The sequence below is a fragment of the Camponotus vicinus genome, unplaced genomic scaffold, assembly GCF_025532165.1.
Source record: "Camponotus vicinus isolate PSW18456_S1 unplaced genomic scaffold, iyCamVici1.0 SCAF_13, whole genome shotgun sequence".
Classification (NCBI taxonomy): domain Eukaryota; kingdom Metazoa; phylum Arthropoda; class Insecta; order Hymenoptera; family Formicidae; genus Camponotus; species Camponotus vicinus.
Window position 1 is genome coordinate 8,506,013 of NW_028141949.1, and position 22,110 is coordinate 8,528,122.

General features: G+C 40.0%; 2 protein-coding genes across 2 annotated transcripts; both read left to right on the forward strand.

The window, feature by feature from the left end:
• Window positions 1–706: 706 nt before the first annotated feature.
• LOC145963664 (uncharacterized protein F54H12.2-like) lies at window positions 707–2,044 on the forward strand. Its single transcript, XM_083085796.1, has 2 exons — window positions 707–1,604; window positions 1,782–2,044. The coding sequence occupies exons 1-2, from the start codon at window positions 707–709 to the stop codon at window positions 2,042–2,044; spliced, it is 1,161 nt and encodes a 386-aa protein (XP_082941922.1).
• Window positions 2,045–16,051: 14,007 nt separating this feature from the next.
• Window positions 16,052–20,058, forward strand: LOC145963666 (uncharacterized). The gene is made up of 3 exons (XM_083085797.1): window positions 16,052–16,443; window positions 16,661–19,760; window positions 19,951–20,058. The coding sequence occupies exons 1-3, from the start codon at window positions 16,052–16,054 to the stop codon at window positions 20,056–20,058; spliced, it is 3,600 nt and encodes a 1,199-aa protein (XP_082941923.1).
• Window positions 20,059–22,110: the final 2,052 nt, after the last annotated feature.

Consider the following 22,110-nt stretch of genomic DNA (forward strand, 5'->3'; position numbering starts at 1 on the left):
ATTTGACCGTTCATTATTATTATTATTATTAATGGACTATTACTCGGTATATCGCGACGAATTACAGAACGGAGGCGGTCGCGGCGGCGGAATCCCGCGAGTTTTCGTCGGATCGCCCTATCAGCGCGGTCACGGAATCGGCAGTTTTCTCGGGGGATTATTCAGACGCGTACTACCATATTTAGGTAAAGCCGCGCGAGCTGTGGGAAAAGAAGCTTTACGGGCTGGCGTTAATGTAATCGAAGACGTCGAAAACAATACGCCATTTAAGGTAGCGGCCAAACACCGTTTTGAAGAATCGCGAGACAAACTCAAGAGAAAAGCCAAAGAAAAAATAAGTAGTCTAATGAAGGGTTCGGGATATAAGTCTGATGCGAAAATGCATGTAGCTCAGTTCCCTTTTGTCGGGCTTGATAATCACATCGCACGATCCGCAATAACATCGGCTCGCAAGCGACGACGGACGAGTAAGAAAATCAAAGCGGTTGGGAAAAAAAGAACGAGTACAAAAGCGCAGAGAAATAAAAAGAAGAAGAAAAGTCGTACGGTTGTGAAAAAAAGACTTAAGACGTCTGCGAAACGACGTAAAATCGGTAAAAAACGTACCGTATCCGATATATTTTCTTAAGCGGTTATATTCGGAGCATTCTAATTTAACGACGGTGGCGAGCGACGGACGACAGCGAGCAATTTGCGATAAAGAAATATGTCTTTTCTTCACACGCATTCGAGCGAGTGTTTAAAGAGCGAACTAGATCTCTTCTCTCTACCACCTACGCAAACTAGCATCGAAAATTCGCAATGGATTCATTACAAACCCGTGACCTCTCTCTCGGACGACTCGCCGATAGAATTCGTCATCCCCGGACACGGAGAAGAATATTTAGATCTCACGCACACCATGCTGAGTCTTCGTCTACGTGTAGAAACAAACGCCGATTCCGCGAGACAGGCTTCAGGAACAAGCGCCGAAAGAATAGCCGTAGCCCCTGTAAATCATTTGCTTCATTCTATCTTCAATCAAATCGACGTGTATTTCAATCAAAAGCTCGTGTCGCCTCCAAACAACGCTTGCGCGTACCGAGCGTACATAGAGGCGTTGTTAAATTATTCTTCACCCGCAAAAACTTCCCATCTAACTTCCTGTCTATGGGACATGGATGCACCCGGACACATGGACGATCTGTTGGAAACAAATCCCGGCAATCCCGCTCTCGCGAGACGCGCTCGTTACATTTCCGGAGGAAAGGCGTTAGATCTCGTAGGACATCTCCATTGCGACGTTTTCAATCAAGACAAATTTTTAATTAACGGTGTAGAAGTACGGTTGAGATTCGTTCGTTCGAAAGATTCGTTCTGTCTCATGGAAAGTAGCGGAACATCGAAAATTCACATTCTCGACGCTACCTTGCTCGTTAGAAGGGCGAAAATAAGCTCGGGTTTGTTACTCGCGCATGCTAGAATGATGAGTAAAGTTACAGCCAAGTATCCGCTCACGAGAGTCGAGGTTAAAACATTCACGATTCATAGCGGCGTTATGGGTGAATCGTTAGATAATGTAATACTCGGTCAATTACCGAAGCGAGTAATAGTCGGTTTCGTTAGTAATAAAGCGTTTAACGGTGACAGAAAATTAAATCCGTTTAATTTCAAGAACTACGGAATAAATTTCTTCTCGCTTCTCGATGGCACGCAAATCCCCAGTAGGCCTTTGCAACCAGCTTTCTCCGAGGAGGAACCGCTTTACATCGAAGCTTATCAAACGCTTTTCTCGGGAACAGGTATTCATTTTTTGAACGAGGGAAATTCTATAAGCAGAGACGACTATTTCAAAGGATATACTTTATTCGCTTTTGATCTTACTCCCGATCTATCCGCTAATTGCGCTGGACATTGGAATCTCGTCAAACATGGTAGTTTACGATTAGAAGTGCGATTCGTAAGAGCACTTTCCGAGACGATTAATTGTATTATCTATGCCGAATTCGATAATGTCATAGAAATCGACTCGTCTCGTCAGGTCATCGTCGATTTTTCGGGGTAAATTTTGTATAGACGCTTAAAATTGTTCCCCCTCTACTTCGCTCAAAACTCCGACATCAGTGCGCAACGTTTCGAAAAATATTCAGTTTCGTTGGAGACACGCTCAGCGTCGTTGTTTTACATAGAGCCTCGCGTCGAATCACATAAGTTTTTTTCGTAAGATGGATATAGTCGTCGATATTCAGGGTTTCCGCGATGCGAAGAAAAAGTTTATCCCTAAGGAGGTTGCTATTGTAGCGATTGACGCTCCAATCGTCGATCATTGGATTATGATACCGACGCATTCGTTTGCCGAATTACCTGAAAAAATAAGACAAGAAAACAACTGGCTCACGCGAAATCATCACGGCATTGAATGGTTCGATGGCGAAACTAATCCGAAATATTTTACATCGCAACTGCGGCAAATTACAAGATGCGTGCGTCACATTTATGTTAGAGGAAACGAGAAAGCGAGTTATTTGAGGAATCTACTTTCTAGAAATATATATAATTTGGAAGGCATCTCACCGGCATTCAAAAATCTGACGGTAGAAGAAGAGTGCGGACATCACGGATTTCGAAAATTCGGAATCTTTCATTGTGCATTACGCAACGCTTACAAATTAAAAAGCTGGATTGTTGCGCAAAATAATTTCAGCAGCGACGGAGACAGCATTACTCGAACGACTTGCAGTTCTCCCGAAATTTTGATAGTAAGCGACGACGACGACGACGATGAAAATGAAAATATTAAAGCACAATCAAATAATAAAATAGAGAAGAAAAATCTGCAAAAAATCGAACGTGCGGCTATTAACCGCCCCGCGCAAACAGAAAATCCGTTAGCTGTACAACCCGAAAACAAGCCACCAAAAGAAATTATTCAAATAATACCGCTTGTTCGCTCGTCTTCGCTGCAAACAAATGGACTCTCGCGAAATTCTGCAAGCATTGCGTCAGCTTGATGTCAAACATGTGGGAGTCTATCCTGCCGACAGATTGCCGATGGCGTGGACGAGGTCGACGGCCATCGTCGCTAATACGGACAATCATAATCGCCCTGGAGAACACTGGATCGCTTTCTTCCTCGACGAAGACGGTACAGGGACATACTTCGATAGCTACGGAATACCGCCCTTGTATCCGGGTTTTTTCCTACGTCTCCGGCGAAATTCCAACATTTATCGATGGAATACCGAACAACTACAAGGGCTTTTCTCTCAAACTTGCGGACTCTACAGTTGTGTATTTTTATATTATATGTGCAGCGGTTACGATCTCGATGGATTTCTTAGTCTTTTTTCCGAAAATTGCAAATATAACGATCATTTAATCGTAGAATTATTTCATAAAATTTTTCTTCGCGAAAAAAAACATGAAAAATATAATGTTAATTAATAGCGTGTTTAATTGTAAGAAGATATAAAAAAAATTTTTGCGAAGTATTACGAATTGTATGCGGGTATATTAATAAATGTGAAAATTTTTTATCTTAATTCGTGTTTAATGCTTTTAACTTTTCCCTTCTTCCTTTATAACACCCCCGCCTCGCGTTCAATCATTCGCATGTTCATCTTTTTACCTCTGTAGTGCAATGTAGTCTAATTATAATAATTATAATAATTATAATATAATTATAATATAATAATTATAATAATTATAATAATTATAATAATTATAATATAATTATAATATAATAATTATAATAATTATAATAATTATAATTATTGTCTCCTACTGAGATGCTTTGTCTCTTTTTCCGATAAAGTGCGTCATGAACCGTTCGAGCGGAGGGGGCTTGTTTCGATATTCCATAGCGGGCCCCGAGACGGAGTGGGGAGGTAAGGATTGTTTCCTCGAGACATATACCGCCGGCTACCCTCCGAAAGTCGGTAGGTGGGGGGGTTCGTTCTGCCAAGACGTAGCGAGAGCGACTAAGGGCTAAGTAACGGGAATTTGACTCGGAACCCTATACAAGTGGGCCAGGGCTGGAGTGGGAGGAGGATTGCTTCTTCGAGTCTAGTACCGCGGAGGTAGGGAAATAAAAATTTGATAAATCGGCGACACAGCCGGCGTCGACCAATCGCAGCTCTGGGCCACTATGGTGCGAGCCAATCAAACTCTGGACCACTATGGTGCAAGCCAATCAAACTCTGGGCCACTATGGTGCAAGCCAATCAAAATCGGACTTCGGGAGGTGGGGCATTGTTTCCACCAATCAGAACGCCTCCCTCCACTTCACCTGGCCACGCCCACGGCGCCAGGGGCCGAGTGGTGGGGGTTTGTTTTGACGCACCATAGTGGCCCATATCTACTCACGTGGTCGATATACGAGAGCCGGTCACTACGCGTTTTACGACACCCCGAATCCCGGAGAGAGACGAACGGTTCCTTATCAGCTACGGCCGACGTTACGATCGTCCTTGATGCCTCGGTCGCTTGTCTCCGGTCGCCCGAAATACACGAAAATCGCGAGCTCGGTACAATGCCCGAGCGACAACGAGACACGAAAATGGCGACGGCGACAGAACGGCCGGTCCGCGGACGGAATCGCGTACGTGGCGTACAAAATAGCGATGGGCAACCTCACCGATACTCGCTCCCGTTGACAGGGGATGATCCTCGGTCTCGTCCTCTCGACAACCTCGGCTGCGACACACAAAACGACAACGACAATATACGTTTCGCAAAACGACTACAAGCTGAGAGCGCCCGCACCAGAGTGATTCCCTGGATCTCGCGATCCAGAGTCGATAGCGGCGTCAATTCTGCGCGCAGGGGTGCGCGGATTAGCGGCCAATAGCGCCGCGACACGCGAGGTATTACTGCGCCCCGCGACAACGCCGTATCGGGGGCCGTAACGGCCCCGATAATTTAAAATTCCGAATCTCGGTGACCCTGTTATCCGCGGTCTTCCGGATGCTGGTCCTTCGTCCTCCGTCCTTGGAGGGTGGCGCCGATCCGGTCCGGTTATTCCGGCTCAAGACAGCTGTTTCTTGGCTGTTTTCCCTCCGTTATTTGAAGGGGACGAAATCCACCCGCGACTCTGTTCCTCCGGCGTTGTCGTATCGGCTGTCGTAATGATTCCTCTTGGGCCTCTTCTGGTTTCCCTCCGGCGGGTTGCCCGACGTACAAAAATGATACAAAAAAATAATTAATACTAGCGCGAAAAAGGATAATGGCTCGTCTCTCCGGAGATTTCGATACGGCTCTCGCAATCTTTTTCTGGCGCGGCCGCTCGGCTCGCGCCCCGTGAAGATTTCCGGGGCGGATGGACGCGCCTCGGGACGGCAACGTCACAATATATATATATATATATATATATATATTGTTGAATAAGTTGGATTTCGCGAAACAATTGCTTAAATAATATATATATATATATATATATATATATATATATATATATATATAAGTTATAGTAAATAATATAGTAAATGATTTAAGTTGTTAAATGATATAAGTTATAGTAAATAATATAGATAAATAATTATAGTAAATAATATATATATATATATATATATATATATATACATATATATAAGTTTTAAAGTCTGTGATTGGTGAAATTGTCAGACTTCGCTAAGTAATTGCTTAAGCAATATAAGGTCGGTTTGACTATTGATTATTAATCCAATATAAGCCATATTAGTTAAACAAATTCTGATAAATTATAAAAATAATCAGTATTAATACAATAAGATTTGTTTAAACTTTTAAAAGTTAGATTTATTTAGAATTTGTGGTTTTTAGATAACTGTGCAATAAGATAAATAATTTTATTTGATCATTTTTTTATTACTTTTTCATTATTTTTTTAACGTTTTATTTCAAAAAAATTTGTTTAAAAATTAGATTTTAGAATTCTTTTAAAAATAACTGCAATAAAAGATAAACAAAGAATTTTATTTGATCATTTTTTTAATTATTTTTTTTAAATAAGATTAATTTTAAATAAGTTTTATTTTATGCAGATAAATAAAAAAATTTAATTTATTAGATTATTAAAATTATTAGTTTATAATAATGTCGTTACATCAAAGGATATGTGTATTATATATAAAAAATTATATAAAAAATAAACAATTATATTTAATTCAATATATTATGTTGATGTATTATTAGGCCCTGCGCACAAAATAGAGAAAATATTAAGAATAAATATATTAAAATTTTTAAATAACAAAATCGAAAAAATTCTGATATAAATAAAATACAAATTCGCGGGTATAAATAAGGACTAATAAGGGCTAATAAATTTGTAAAAGCCCCTTATATTTATACCCCAATTTATATTTTTATATCAAAGTTTTTTTCGATTTTATTTTAAAATCTTAATATTATATTTAATATTTATTCCTAATATTTCCTCTACTGTGCGCAGGGCCTTATCTTGTAATCCCGGCGCATGACATATTACAGGTTATTTTCCTGTAATATTTTCCTATAATCCGAGCATATAGTGCGAAAATATTACAGTATATTACAATACTTAAAGTCAGTAATTTCGTGTAATATTTTTATGTAATCACTGCAATATAATTTTCTGTAATCCACTGTAGTTTCTTTCCGTAAGGGAAATCATGGTTGCAACATGCCGGCGATCGAATAAATCGAAGACAAAAAGAAGAAATTCAAAATGAGTCAGTGGATGATTAATACTTTTATAATAATATATTATATAATAATAATAATAACTATATAATAATATAATAATGACATGGACGTATCCAGGATTTTTTCAGGGAGGTTTTATCAATTCTGTTATTATAGAAACTATTTTTGTGTTAAGGAATTTTGTTTTCTTTCATATTTTAGAGTTATAATGTCTCCTCGTTCCTGATTTTGAAAAATACTTATTATTAAAAATATTAAGTTTTTTAAATCAATTTTTATTTTTATTTTTGTGCAATAATAAAAATAATAAATATGAAAATGTTTAAGATGATTTATTCCCTAATACTTATTTTACACAATCTATAATAATTCAAGACAGAATTCGGGACAGAATTCTAGTTATAAATTTTATGTATCGTGTAACACAGAAAACATTTAAATATAACGTAAAATACATACAAAATAAAATATACAGGGTGACCCATTTTAACTTAGGCAGCCAAATAACTCGAAAAATAAGCAAGATAGAGAAAAATGTTTTAGACAAAAGTTGTATGGTTTCGAGGGGGCCATAAGATGGTATCATTGGTTTGACCTTGAAGAGTCATTTGAAGGTCACGTGAAGGTCACTTCAATTTTTTTAAATGGAACATCCTATATATTTTTGTACATTCTTGTAGCTCATCTCGAGAGCTTTCCAAAACACTATAATTAAGTACATTTTCGTTAAGTACTTTTTGAGTTATGAGGCTTGAAATAATTTCTTAATTTTACATAAACCGTAAAATATCTTGTAAAATATTCATTTTTCGATTACCTTACCTTAATAGTTTTATGTACAAAATAATGAGAGGAATCAATTGGTGTAAAGAAAACACATAGTTGTTTCGAAGAAAAAATATGTAATTTGCAATTAACAATTCCATATTTTTTCTTAAAAACAACTATGTGTTTTCTTTACACCAATTGATTCCTCTCATTATTTTGTACATAAAAGTATTAAGGTAAGATAATCGAAAAATGAATATTTTACAAGATATTTTACGGTTTATGTAAAATTAAGAAATTATTTCAAGCATCATAACTCAAAAAGTACTTAACGGAAAGGTACTTAATTATAGTGTTTTGGAAAGCTCTCGAAATAAGCTACAAGAATGTACAAAAATATATAGGGTATTCCATTTAAAAAAATTGAAGTGACCTTCACGTGACCTTCAAATGACTCTTCAAGGTCAAACCAATGATACCATCTTATGGCCCCCTCGAAACCATACAACTTTTGTCTAAAACATTTTTCTCTATCTTGCTTATTTTTCGAGTTATTTGGCTGCCTAAGTTAAAATGGGTCACCCTGTATATCGGAATACACGTATACATTAAAACATATGACGCATAAAATTATAAATAGAATTCTATCTTCAATCAGAAATTCATATGTTAACATATGTCAGATCTCTTTTAGACATCATAAATAAGAACTCTATATGTTGACATAATTCAGATATCTTAAAGACGCTTAATTTAAGAAATCTTTCAGGCATCATTTTCGTGATATCTTTCTGTCTTCAAAAAACGGCGCATTAGATAACATTCTGGTATCTTTATATGATCTTTTAGAAGCCTTTTTAGGTTATCAGGTTCAAAAAGGCGATATCTTTTAGAAATCTTTTTGATTACATATTGTTTTCTGGGTATTTTAACAATGTGGAGTAAATCCTTGACTGTATGTAACAGAGAGAAGACTAAGAGGTGTCATGGTCCGCTTTTAGGTGATCCTGTGGCGTTATGCGTGATAAATGACTTAAACTTTGTATTATAATAATAAATGTATTTGTACAATATTATAATAAGACAAGTTGATATTGAGACACCAAGAATAATAATTTTTAAAGATGTTTTTTATAAATGAATAGCGTTGTCAACAAATTATTAAATCAATAAAACAAAACAATAAGGTGAAAAATAGTGTATAAAGTTGAGTCGATAAATGTCGGTAATGAAGTGATCTTCAAAAGAAGCAGAGTTGCCACAAGAGTTGCCACAACCGGAAATAAGTTAGCGCTGAAAGTGCATATTTTTTAATAAACTATAGCTCAAACGATTGCTCCTTAATTGCTCCGTCCGAATCTACAATTGCTCCCCTTCTAAAATTAATAGTTTTTTTAATATTTGCAAAAAACGTAAAATTGACCATTTTTACTGAAAAACATATTTTTAATGATTTTCGGCAATTATATCCGGTATAAAACGATTGCTCCCTAATTGCTCCCTATTGCTCCATCATTAGTTTAACGATTATTGCATTATTTTATCGAAAATTGATTAAAAAAATCATTTCACAAGTGATGACGTCACCACCTGTCGGCCACTTATCGGAATTAAATATTTTAATAGTTTTCAACAATTATATCCAATATAAAACGATTGCTCCTTAATTGCTTCGCACTGCTCCATCGTTATTTTAATAATTATTGCATTTTTTTAACGAAAATTAACAATTAATCATTTCACTAGTGATGACGTCGCCACCTATCGGCCGCCTGTCAAAATAAATAGCTCAACGGTCAATGGCGTGAATATTCAAACATAATGTTAGCTCTATTGCTTAAAACTGTATCTGTAAGAAAATAATCAACTTTTCTTATTGACTTTTTGGTAGAATAATTGCTCCTCCATTTCTTTATCGAAATATTCAAACGCTCCCTTTGTGTTATTAATATTTTATAATATTAGCAAAAAGCCAATCATTTTCTTGAAAAAACATTTCTCATAGTCTATCGCAAATATATCCCACATAAAACGATTTCTCCTTAATTGCTTCGCATTGCTCCATCGTTATTTTAATAATTAATACATTTTTTTATCGAAAATTATCAAATTAATCAATTCACTAATGACGACGTCGCCACCTATCGACCACTTATCGGAACTACATTTTTTAATAGTTTTCGGCAATTATATCCAATATAAAACGATTGCTCCTTAATTGCTTCGTATTGCTCCATCGTTATAATTAATAATTATTGCATTTTTTTATCCAAAATTGATAAAAAAAATTATTTCACAAGTGATGACGTCACCACCTGTCGGCCACCTATCGGAAGAAATGGCTCATCGGCCAATGGCGCCAATATTCAAACAGTATATCAGCTCTATTGTTTAAAACTATATGCGCGCTCATGCATGCTCAATTATGATATTTTATGTGTATCACAGAACATTAATTAAAATATCTTCACAATATATTCTTTAGCTAGAAGAGTTGTTGCAAAACAGTGTTGCATATCCACCCATTATATCTTCTTAAAATTTTTCAATATATTTTAGACTGTGATATACTGTAATAATGATAATGGGTAAATGTGCAGTATCGTTTTGCAACATCTCTTGAGCTAAAGTATATATCATAAAGATATTTTAATTAATATTCTATGATACACAAAATATAATAATTGAGCATGCGTGAGCGGGCATATAGTTTTAAACAATATAGCTGATATACTGTTTGAATATTCGCGCCATTAGCCGTTGAGCCATTTATTACGATAGGTGGCCGATAGGTGGTGACGTCATCACTTATGAAATGATTTTTTTCGTCAATTTTCGATAAAAAAATGCAATAGTTATTAAAATAACGATGGGGCAATGCGAAGCAATTAAGGAGCAATCGTTTTATGTCGGATATATTTGCGATAGACTATGGGAAATATGTTATTCCAAGAAAATGATTGGTTTTTTGCTAATATATTATAAAATATTAATAGCACAAATGGAGCGATTGAATATTTCGATAAAGAAATCGAGGAGCAATTATTCTACCAAAAAATTAATAAAAAAAGTTGACTATTGTCTTACAGATATAGTTTTAAACAATAGAGTTGATAAATAATGTTTGAATGTTCGCGCCATTAGCCGTTGTGCCATGTATTTCGATAAGTGGCCGATAGGTGGCGACGTCGTCACTAGTGAAATGATTTATTTGTTAATTTTCAATAAAAAATGCAATAATTATTAATTATAACGATGGAGCAATGCGAAGCAATTAAGGAGCAATCGTTTTATATTGGATATAATTGTTGAAAACTATTAAAATATTTAATTCCGATAAGTGGCCGATAAATGACGACGTCGTCACTAGTGAAATGATTAATTTGTTAATTTTCGATTAAAAAATGCAATAATTATTAATTATAACTATGGAGCAATGCAAAGCAATTAAGGAGCAATCGTTTTATATTGGATATAATTGCCGAAAACTATTAAAATATTTAATTCCGTTAGGTGGCCGATAAGTGGCGACGTCGTCACTTGTGAAATGATTAATTTGTTAATTTTCGAATAAAAAATGCAATAATTATTAATTATAACGATGGAGCAATGCGAAGCAATTAAGGAGCAATTGTTTTATGTTGGATATAATTGCCGAAAACTATTAAAACGTTTAGTTGCGATAAGTGGCCGACAGGTAGCGTCATCGTCATTTGTGAAATGATTTATTTATTAATTTTCGATAAAATAATGCAATAATCATTAAACTAATGATGGAGCAATAGGGAGCAATTAGGGAGCAATTGTTTTATACCGGATATAATTGCCGAAAACCATTAGAAATATGTTTTTCAGTAAAAATGGTCAATTTTACGTTTTTTGCAAATATTAAAAAAACTATTAATTTTAGAAGGAGAGCAATTGTAGATTCGGACGGAGCAATCGTTTGAGCTATAGTTTAGTAAAAAATATGCACTTCCAGCGCTAACTTATTTCCGGTGTTGCCACAATCCCTGAAAGCGATACGCCCTCTGTGGATCTAAAAAACGTGGACACGAACTACAAAGCCAATGTCCACGAAAGTTCTCAGAGGGTAACATATAATGTGCACAATTTCTGATTCTGTTCCGTGCTATGTGCACGAAATGCCGGTAGCACCAGTGCTGTATAGCAAGACGCTTATGTATATTATGTATATTAAATACATTTTTAATGAGTTTTATATGATTTCTCTCTCTCTTTCTCATATATATACAGGGTATTCGGAAATTCAATCGACAAATTTTCAAAGATTGTCGGGGGCACCATAAGAATCATTTTTTGCAAATGAACCTGGGGTCGGAAACGTGTCATTACATCGCTACGGCATACGGAGTGTTCGAAAGAGTCGGGACCTCGAAATATCACAAAAAATAGAAGTTTTACAAAAAATTGTTTCAAACAAAAGTTGTAGGGTGTAAAAAGGTCTATTTACTGGCGCCATGTGTTTGATCTTGGATGGCGTCGCCAAGATCACGACAAGACCACCTTGAATTTTTGAAATGGAAGCCTCCACTTTTTATTGCATATTCTTGTAGCCCTTCAAAAATTCAAGGTGGCCTTGTCGTGACCTTGGCGACGCCATCCAAGGTCAAACACATGGCGCCAGTAAATAGACCTTTTTACACCCTACAACTTTTGTTTGAAACAATTTCTTGTAAAACTTCTATTTTTTGTGATATTTCGAGGTCCCGACTCTTTCGAACACTCCGTATATATATATATATATATATATATATATATATATATATATATATATGTGCAGATCAGTTACTTTAAGGACAAAATCTTATATATTCTGATTACTTTGGGGACAAGTGTTTACTTTCAGGACTGTCCTCATTATTTTATATACAAAATAATTACTTTCAAGACTGTCCCCAAAATAAAGGTATATAAGCAAGGATTACTTTAGGAACTTACTTAGTGGATGACGTTCAATTGGACATATTATTTATTAACCAGTTAAACACAGGGCTCTCTAATTAGTCAATTGTGCTAGTTACTTTAAGAATTGGTCCATATAAGTGATTATGTTCAATCGCATTGTGTTATAATAAAAAATAAATTCCTCTCCTATTTAGCAAAAAAATCATATGCATATGAAGTGTTAATGTTTAATTTATTTAACTTTTGCAAATTGGGCATCGAAAAAAAATTAAGATATATAAAATCCATCTATGCTTTCTTTCTTTTTTATAATATTTATTCATATAGAGGGTGAGCCATTTTAATTAACGCACGCAATTATTTCGGAAACAAAGCATTTTAGAGAAAAATGTTTCAGACAAAAGTTTTATGGTTTCGAGGGGGCCATAAGATGGTATCATTGGTTTGACCTTGAAGAGTTATTTGAAGGTCACATGAAGGTCACCTTCAATTTCTTAAATGAAACCTACCATTTGTCATTGCATATTCTTGTAGCTTATCTCGAGAGCTTTCCAAAACACTATAATTAAGTACCTTTTCGTTAAGTACTTTTTGAGTTATGAGGCTTGAAATAATTTCTTAATTTTACATAAACCGTAAAATATCTTGTAAAATATTCATTTTTCGATTATCTTATCTTAATACTTTTATGTACAAAATAATGAGAGGAATCAATTGGTGTAAAGAAAACACATAGTTGTTTTTAAGAAAAAATATGGAATTGTTAATTGCAAATTATATATTTTTTCTTCAAAACAACTATGTGTTTTCTTTACACCAGTTGATTCCTCTCATTATTTTGTACGTAAAAGTATTAAGGTAAGATAATCGAAAAATGAATATTTTACAAGATATTTTACGGTTTATGTAAAATTAAGAAATTATTTCAAGCCTCATAACTCAAAAAGTACTTAACAAAAGGTACTTAATTATAGTGTATTGGAAAGCTCTCGAGATAAGCTACAAGAATATGCAATGACAAATAGTAGGTTCCATTTAAGAAATTGAAGGTGACCTTCATGTGACCTTCAAATAACTCTTCAAGGTCAAACCAATGACACCATCTTATGGCCCCCTCGAAACCATAAAACTTTTGTCTGAAACATTTTTCTCTAAAATGCTTTGTTTCCGAAATAATTGCGTGCGTTAATTAAAATGGCTCACCCTGTATGTATACATATATGTGTATATATGCAGATCAGTTACTTTAAGGACAAAATCTTGTATATTTTGATTACTTTGGGAACAGTGTTTACTTTTAGAACTATCCTCCTTATTTTATATGCAAAATAATTACTTTCAGGACTGTCCGCAAAGTAACGGTATATAAGCAAGGATTACTTTAGGAACCTATTTAGTGGGTGACGTTTAATTGAACACATTACATATTAACCAGTTAAACATAAGGCTCTCTGATTAGTCAATTGTGCTAGTCTTTAAGAATTGGTCAATATAAATAATGATGTCAAATCACACTATATCCAAATAAACTTCTCTCCTATTTAACAAAAAAATCATATGAGGTGTTAATGTTCAATTTATTGAACTTTTGCAAATTGAGCATTAAAAAAATTAAGATATGTAGAATATCCATACATGTTTTCTTTCTCTTTTTTATAATCTTTATTCATATATATATATATACAGGGTGAATTTTAATGGTTGTGTCTTTTTATCATGCGGGAGATTACCGACCGCAATTGTAATAAATTGATCGGTACATAGATGTCAGATAATTGGATCGACCGTATCGAAGGCCGGGATATAATGTGTACAATTAAAGCAAGTTAAAAGCTGAAATTATGTGTGTAGTATGGATTTATTTATATTATTAAAGCTACGTATTTATTATTATTATTATTATTATTATTGTTATTATTGTTGTTATTATTGTTGTTATTATTGTTGTTATTATTGTTGTTATTATTGTTGTTATTATTGTTGTTATTATTGTTGTTGTTATTATTGTTGTTATTATTGTTGTTATTGTTATTATTATTATTATTATTAAAGCTACGTATTCATATTCGATATATTAAAGCAGTAAGAATACATATTTAAAAATTTAGTTCAAATTTAACACTTTAATGTTTCATGTAAAACTTTATTTCAAATTCCGCATTTATTTTTATGGTAAATTTTTATTATTGTTTATATGCTAAAAATACGCAGCAAAAAATTTTCTTCCTTCTTAAATTAAAATTACGTAATTGTTTCATAAGAATGTATTTCTCATGAAACAATTGCGTAATTTTATTTCAAAAAGGAAGAAATGCTACATATCTTTAGCGTATAAAACAATAATAAAAATTTATCATAAAAATAAATGCAGAATTTGAAATAAAGTTTTACATGAAACATTAAAGTGTTAAATTTGAACTAAATTTTTAAATATGTATTCTTACTGCTTTAATATATCGAATATGTATACGTGGCTTTAATAATAATAATAACAATAATAATAACATTAACAATAATAATAACAATAATAAACAACAATAACAATAATAAACAACAATAACAATAATAAACAACAATAACAATAATAAACAACAATATCAATAATAAACAACATTAACAATAATAAACAACAATAACAATAATAAACAACAATAACAATAATAAACAACAATAACAATAATAAACAACAATAACAATAACAATAATAAACAACAATAACAATAATAAACAAACAATAACAATAACAACAACAATAATAATAACAACAACAATAATAAGAATAATAAGAATAATAATAACAACAACAATAATAATAATAATAATAATAATAATAATAATAATAACAATAACAATAACAATAACAATAACAATAACAATAACAATAACAATAACAATAACAATAACAATAACAATAACAATAACAATAACAATAACAATAACAATAACAATAACAATAACAATAACAATAACAATAACAATAACAATAACAATAACAATAATAATAATAATAATAATAATTGTTCAAAAACATCAAAAAATTAATTAAAACTCTCGCAATGGCCCTCGACTAAAAAGGAGAGTCGAGGGCCCGGCCGTTCGTTCGGCGCCCCTGGATAGCGAGATATCGCTTTGTCAGCGAATATCCGAAAACAGCGCTCGCCCTTCTCGAAAGATCCAACAACAACAAATAACCCGTTAGATCGCTCAATTTAAACATTGTCTCGGTAACCGTCGAGTTCACGAAAAATCGGGATCTTTCGAGAAGGGCTTGAGTATAAATCGACGCGATCACGGAGCACTGAGCCTTTTGTCGAAAAGTCTCCGACGCGATCATTTAGCTCTCGAATATTAAAAACGTTCTTTCCGTCGCTCGCGGAATAAATCGATTTTCTCCGTTGCTTGCGGATTCAAAATTCAGCTTGAATTTTTCGATCTTTCTTCGTCGTTAGTCAAGAAACTGTAAATATATTAAAAATTGTATTTGTGAATTAGAATAAAGGACTGTACATAGACACATATATATATCGGGACTTGTCGTTCTCTTTCTTTCGCGCCGCGCTCACTTCTCGGTCTATTCTCGCGCCTTTTGCTAACATTTGCTGGTCCTTCGAGCCGGATCTTCGTGACCGGTTTTTTATACGACGCCGTGTGAGTGAAAAGTGGTGTGCTTCCTCTGTGCTTCGGAGATCAGTCACCTGAAATTCAAGCCATCATGAGTCGTAAGGCAGAGTTAATAATTACCGCCGCAACGGATCTCTACGGCAAAATCGCTCGCACTCACGAGAACCTGATGAAGCTGGGCGCTGCCAGAATCACTGTGGGCGCCGTGGAGGCGCGCCTGCAGTCCTTGGAGAGGTACTGGACCAAATTTGACACTCACAACGATGAGCTTCTAAACCACCTAGACCAAATCGCAGATTCGGAGTATTTAAAACTCGACATACCTGCTCTGGCTGAGGAGGCCTACCTCGGTAATAAAGGTTTGCTGTTGGACCTTCTGCGTAGCCTCAAGACCGAGGAAGCTGCTACGAAGGCGCTAGAGCCGTCCTCTCAGGCTCCTCGCACTACGCTTCCACGGATCCAGCTGCCTCATTTCTCCGGGAAGTACGAGGATTGGCCAGCTTTCCGCGACCTTTTTCAGTCCCTAATCGGAAGGGACACCCTCACAACACTAGTTGAGAAGGCTCCATTATCTGAAGGCGTGCCTTAAGGGAGAGGCAGAATTATTGGTCAGAAGCCTGCCTACAACAAGTGAGAACTTCGAGCGCGCGTGGGATGCTCTCATTGCCTACTATGAGAACAAGCGTCTCCTGGTGCGCAGTTACATCTCCCAGTTCACGTCACTTCAAAAACTGAAGAGCGAGTCGGTGATTGATCTGCGCAAACTCTACCACAGCGTAAAGAGCACCGTGGGCTCACTGGAGAGCATTGGGCGCCCTATCACGAAGGGCGAAGACCTTTTTGTGCACCTGGTTGTCGACCTTCTCGATCCTCGATCTCGTCGCGAGTGGGAGAATTTTATTAGTGACTCAAACGATCCACCTTCGTATGATAAACTGCAGCTCTTCTTGGATCGTCGGTTGCACACCTTGGAATCGTTGCAGCCAGTCAAGGTCGAGGCCGCTTCTTCCAAGTCGAGTTCGAGTACAACGCAGAAAACCCGCACTCTACACGCGCGAAAGCAGGACAGCAAACGAGGTCGCTGCTCCTTGTGTAGTCAGGACCACTACATAATGTTCTGTGATCTCTACCAGAACAAGACGGCGGAAGAGAGGAAGCGTCACGTCGAGGCGAACGATCTGTGTCTTAACTGCCTCGGGAAGCACAAGGTAAGCGAGTGTGCTTCTCAGAAGACGTGTTCGTTGTGTCGCGCGCGTCATCACTCGACTCTCCACGAGGCGTGTCCGTTGGTCGAAGTCGCTAAGACGTCGCACTTAGCGCAACGCAAGGCCGAGCCGACGGTATCGGTGCTCCTTGCTACCGCGCGCGTTCGCGTAATGGACCGGTTCGGCCGCGTCCACACTGCGCGCGCCCTAGTCGATCAGGGCTCGGAGTCTTCACTAGTTTCCGAAGCTTTAGCCCAGCGTCTTCGTCTGGTGCGATCTCCTACCTCGGTCGCGGTGTATGGAGTCGGCGGCAAGCAGACGGGCCTCGCGCGCGGTCAGGTCGCTCTCCAGATCCGCTCTCTATGCGACGGGCCTTTAATAAACGTGACCGCCTTGGTCTTTCCCCGGCTCACCCTTTATGAAGGCGGGATCAAGGCCGACCGTCAAGCGTGGACGCACATCAAGGGACTGGAGCTCGCCGATCCGGACTTCTCAGCTGCGGACCCCGTGGACATCCTTTTGGGAGCTGATGTCTACGCCACCATCCTCCAGGAGGGACTTCGGCGAGGCAAATCACAGGAACCTGTGGCACAAAAAACGGCATTAGGCTGGATCTTATCTGGGGCCGTCGGCGCAACAGCCACTCCGCGTCGCACGCTAGCACACCACTGCCTGGCCGAGGAAAGTCTAAGCGCTCTCGTACAGAAGTTCTGGCAGCAGGAGGAGCTCTCTGACGCCGCTGTAGCTCTCTCGCCTGTGGATCAGGTGTGCGAGAACTTCTTTCGCCGGACTCATACGCGAACCGCCGACGGCCGATACGTCGTGCGTCTGCCGGTCGTTTCTCCTCTGCCAGACTTTTCAGCAACGCGCTCTTCGGCTCTGCGAGTTCTCTTCAGCATGGAGAGGCGCTTCACTCGGGATCCTCCATTTCACGCGCTCTATTCAGACTTCATGCGGCAGTACGAGGACTTGCGCCACATGTCACCCATAGCTCCTGCCGCCAAATCAAATGAGTCGGTGAATTACCTACCTCACCACGGCGTTCTGCGGAAGACCAGCGTCACCACGAAGCTGCGCGTGGTCTTCAACGGCTCCACGCCAGCTACTTCGGGCAGAACTCTAAACGATCATCTTATGGTGGGTCCGAATTTGCTGCCTCCTCTCGCCGACGTGCTACTCCGCTGGCGACAACACCGATACGTCCTCGCCACCGACGTAGAAAAGATGTTCCGGCAGATCCTGGTACATCCGGACGATAGGGACCTGCAAAGAATTCTGTGGCGTTATTCCGAGCAAGACAGTCCAGCGGAGTATCAGCTGAGCACGGTGACTTACGGTCTCGCGTGTGCGCCGTTTCTGGCGATGCGCACCCTGAAGCAGTTAGCCGAGGACGAGAGTGAGCGGTATCCACTGGGGACGGCCGCACTCCGACGGGACGTCTACATGGACGACATTCTGACTGGAGCATCAACGTTCGCGGAGACCAAGGAGATGTGCAAACAGCTGTCCGACATCTGCATGGCGGGCGGCTTTCCTCTCCGGAAGTGGTCGACCAACGACTCGGCTCTCCTCTCCGCCATCCCGATGGAGCATCGGTTGCAGCGCGAACTCCGTGACTGGCGACCACACGAGGCTCACTCCACCTTGGGACTGCAGTGGCATCCCGCTACGGACGACTTCTCTTTCGCTACCCGGCACATTGCCTTGCAGTCCGTCACTAAGAGATCCGTGCTGTCTTTGGTGGCGCAACTATTCGATCCCCTCGGCTGGCTGGCGCCGGTCGTGGTCCGTGCCAAGATCGCTTTCCAATCTACTTGGCTTCAAGGACTCGAGTGGGATGCCCCGCTCGACGACGTCTCCGCATCAAACTGGGTCGACTTCCATGCGGAAATCCCGGTACTCGAGCAAATCCGAGTACCTCGCTGGATCAATCTGGACCCTTCTTGCACGCACCTGGAGGTCCATGGCTTCTCCGACGCCTCTGAACGCGCGTATTCCGCCGTCGTGTACTTGAGGACAAAATTAAACGATTCATGGGCCGTCAGTTTGATCACCGCCAAAACGAAGGTCACGCCGCTCAAACAGATTTCCTTACCTCGCTTAGAGTTATGCGCTGCCGTCCTTCTCTGCCGCCTAGCCAAACACGCCATGGCGATCCTCGACGTAGCCGCACCGCTTCACCTGTGGACGGACTCCACCGTCACGCTGGGCTGGATTCGAGGTCACCCGACCAGGTGGCAAACCTATGTCGCGAACCGCGTCTCCGAGATCCAGAGGACAACCCCGGAGGCTACGTGGCATCACGTCTCTGGCCAGGACAACCCAGCCGACTGCGCTTCCCGCGGTCTCTCTCCCAGTGCGCTGCTGAGTCACCCACTGTGGTGGCAGGGTCCACCTTGGCTAAGGTTAGAAACCGCTGCGTGGCCGACTATCATCAGCCATAACATCGAGGAGGACCTGCCTGAGAAGCGCACCCGAGTCCACGTCGAAGCAACAGAGGCATCAACGAGCGAGGCCGCCGAGTTGCTGCGTTTCTCCTCCCTGCAGAGACTCCTGCGCGTAACAGCCTGGTGCCGACGGTGGCTGAACGTGAAGGCAGGTTGTGCAGCGGTCACTCGCCGGCGCTCCCCCGGAACGACTCTGTCTGCTGACGAGATAGAGGAGGCTCGAGTTTCCTGGATCCGGCGAGTGCAATCTGAAAAATTCAAGGCCGAATTAAAATTAATAAGTCAGGATCTTACGCTCAGCAAATCAAACTCACTCGTCCGTTTTAGTCCCTTTTTAGATCCTAAGGGCCTCTTGCGGGTTGGCGGCCGGCTTAAGCACTCCATCTTGGCCTACGACGAGCGTCATCCCGTCCTCCTGCCAAAGGATTCGCACCTCACCCGGCTAATCGTGGACGACTGTCATCGACGAGCGTTGCACGGCGGAGCGCAGCTCACATTGTCTCTGATCCGCCAGCGATACTGGATTCCACGAGGTCGAGCCATCGTTAAAAGAGCTATCTCGCGATGCCTCATTTGTGTGCGATGGCGGGCGGCAACCCCACAGCAGTTGATGGGCAACCTTCCACGAGAACGCGTGGTACCTGCGAGGCCCTTCCTTCACACCGGGGTCGACTACGCCGGGCCGATTCAACTTCGCACCACCAAGGGGCGTGGACATCGCTCTTACAAGGCCTTCGTAGCGGTCTTCGTCTGCCTTGCTTCCAGGGCAGTACACCTCGAAGTGGTCTCGGACTATACGGCCGAGGCCTTCCTTGCGGCCCTCAGACGATTCGTCTCTCGCCGCGGCATTTGTCGCAGTCTCCGTAGTGACTGCGGAACCACCTTCGTGGGAGCCGATTCGAAGTTGAGGGCTCTCTTCACCGCTGGCACCCCCGAAAGTCTCTGGGTCATCGACAGACTCGCCTCCGAGAAAATCGAGTGGAAGTTCAACCCTCCCTCCGCGCCGCACTTCGGTGGTATCTGGGAGGCCGCCGTCAAGTCGTTGAAACATCATCTCCGACGGGTGCTTGGCGACGCCACTCTAACATACGAGGAGATGAGCACCCTCCTCGCTCAAATCGAGGCGTGCCTGAATTCGCGGCCACTGCAGGCGCTCTCGGACGACCCTGAGGATCTCGCCGCGTTGACACCCGGAAACTTCCTGGTGGGAGCCGCCCTGACTGCCGTACCCGAGCCGTCCTTGCTGCATCAACCGGCGACTCGTTTATCCCGCTGGCAGCTCCTGCAAAAAATGCGGGATCACTTTTGGGAGCGCTGGTCGAAGGAGTACCTCCACTCCATAACTCACCGTCCTAAGTGGTTACGCGAAGAGGCGGGCTTCCAGGTCGGTCGGCTATGTCTTCTCCGGAACGAACTCACACCACCAACGAAATGGCCACTCGCGCGAATCACGAAAGTCCACCCCGGAGAGGACGGCCAAGTTCGCGTCGTCACCGTGCGCACCGCAGCCTCCGAGTTCGTACGACCGGTAGTGAAACTCGTAGTGCTACCCGTCAACAGCAGCGAGGATTACGGACCTCAACCGTAATAGATCCGATCTCGCGAGTAACGGATCTGAATTTTTTAATTAGATATAGAATATTATTCTGAAATTTTTTCCTACTGTAAAATAAATTCTCCCATTGCGTGCAGTGCATCCACTGCCGCAAATAGCCTAATTTCGCCAAACGCCTTCGGCGAGGCGGGCGGAATGTTCAAAAACATCAAAAAATTAATTAAAACTCTCGCAATGGCCCTCGACTAAAAAGGAGAGTCGAGGGCCCGGCCGTTCGTTCGGCGCCCCTGGATAGCGAGATATCGCTTTGTCAGCGAATATCCGAAAACAGCGCTCGCCCTTCTCGAAAGATCCAACAACAACAAATAACCCGTTAGATCGCTCAATTTAAACATTGTCTCGGTAACCGTCGAGTTCACGAAAAATCGGGATCTTTCGAGAAGGGCTTGAGTATAAATCGACGCGATCACGGAGCACTGAGCCTTTTGTCGAAAAGTCTCGGACGCGATCATTTAGCTCTCGAATATTAAAAACGTTCTTTCCGTCGCTCGCGGAATAAATCGATTTTCTCCGTTGCTTGCGGATTCAAAATTCAGCTTGAATTTTTCGATCTTTCTTCGTCGTTAGTCAAGAAACTGTAAATATATTAAAAATTGTATTTGTGAATTAGAATAAAGGACTGTACATAGACACATATATATATCGGGACTTGTCGTTCTCTTTCTTTCGCGCCGCGCTCACTTCTCGGTCTATTCTCGCGCCTTTTGCTAACAACAACAACAACAACAACAACAACAACAACAACAACAACAACAACAACAGCAACAGCAACAGCAACAGCAACAGCAACAGCAACAGCAACAGCAACAGCAACAGCAACAGCAACAGCAACAGCAACAGCAACAGCAACAGCAACAGCAACAGCAACAGCAACAGCAACAGC

Excerpts from the sequence above, each read along its gene's own strand:
- LOC145963664 (XM_083085796.1), top strand. The coding sequence starts at position 707 with ATGTCTTTTCTTCACACGCATTCGAGCGAGTGTTTAAAGAGCGAACTA. Across the intron at positions 1,605-1,781 it reads AGTAATAGTCGGTTTCGTTA|GTATTCATTTTTTGAACGAG; the intron begins GTAATAAAGCGT and ends TCTCGGGAACAG.
- LOC145963666 (XM_083085797.1), top strand. The coding sequence starts at position 16,052 with ATGAGTCGTAAGGCAGAGTTAATAATTACCGCCGCAACGGATCTCTAC. Across the intron at positions 16,444-16,660 it reads CTGCCTCATTTCTCCGGGAA|TTACATCTCCCAGTTCACGT; the intron begins GTACGAGGATTG and ends CCTGGTGCGCAG. Across the intron at positions 19,761-19,950 it reads GACGGTGGCTGAACGTGAAG|ATCCTAAGGGCCTCTTGCGG; the intron begins GCAGGTTGTGCA and ends GTCCCTTTTTAG.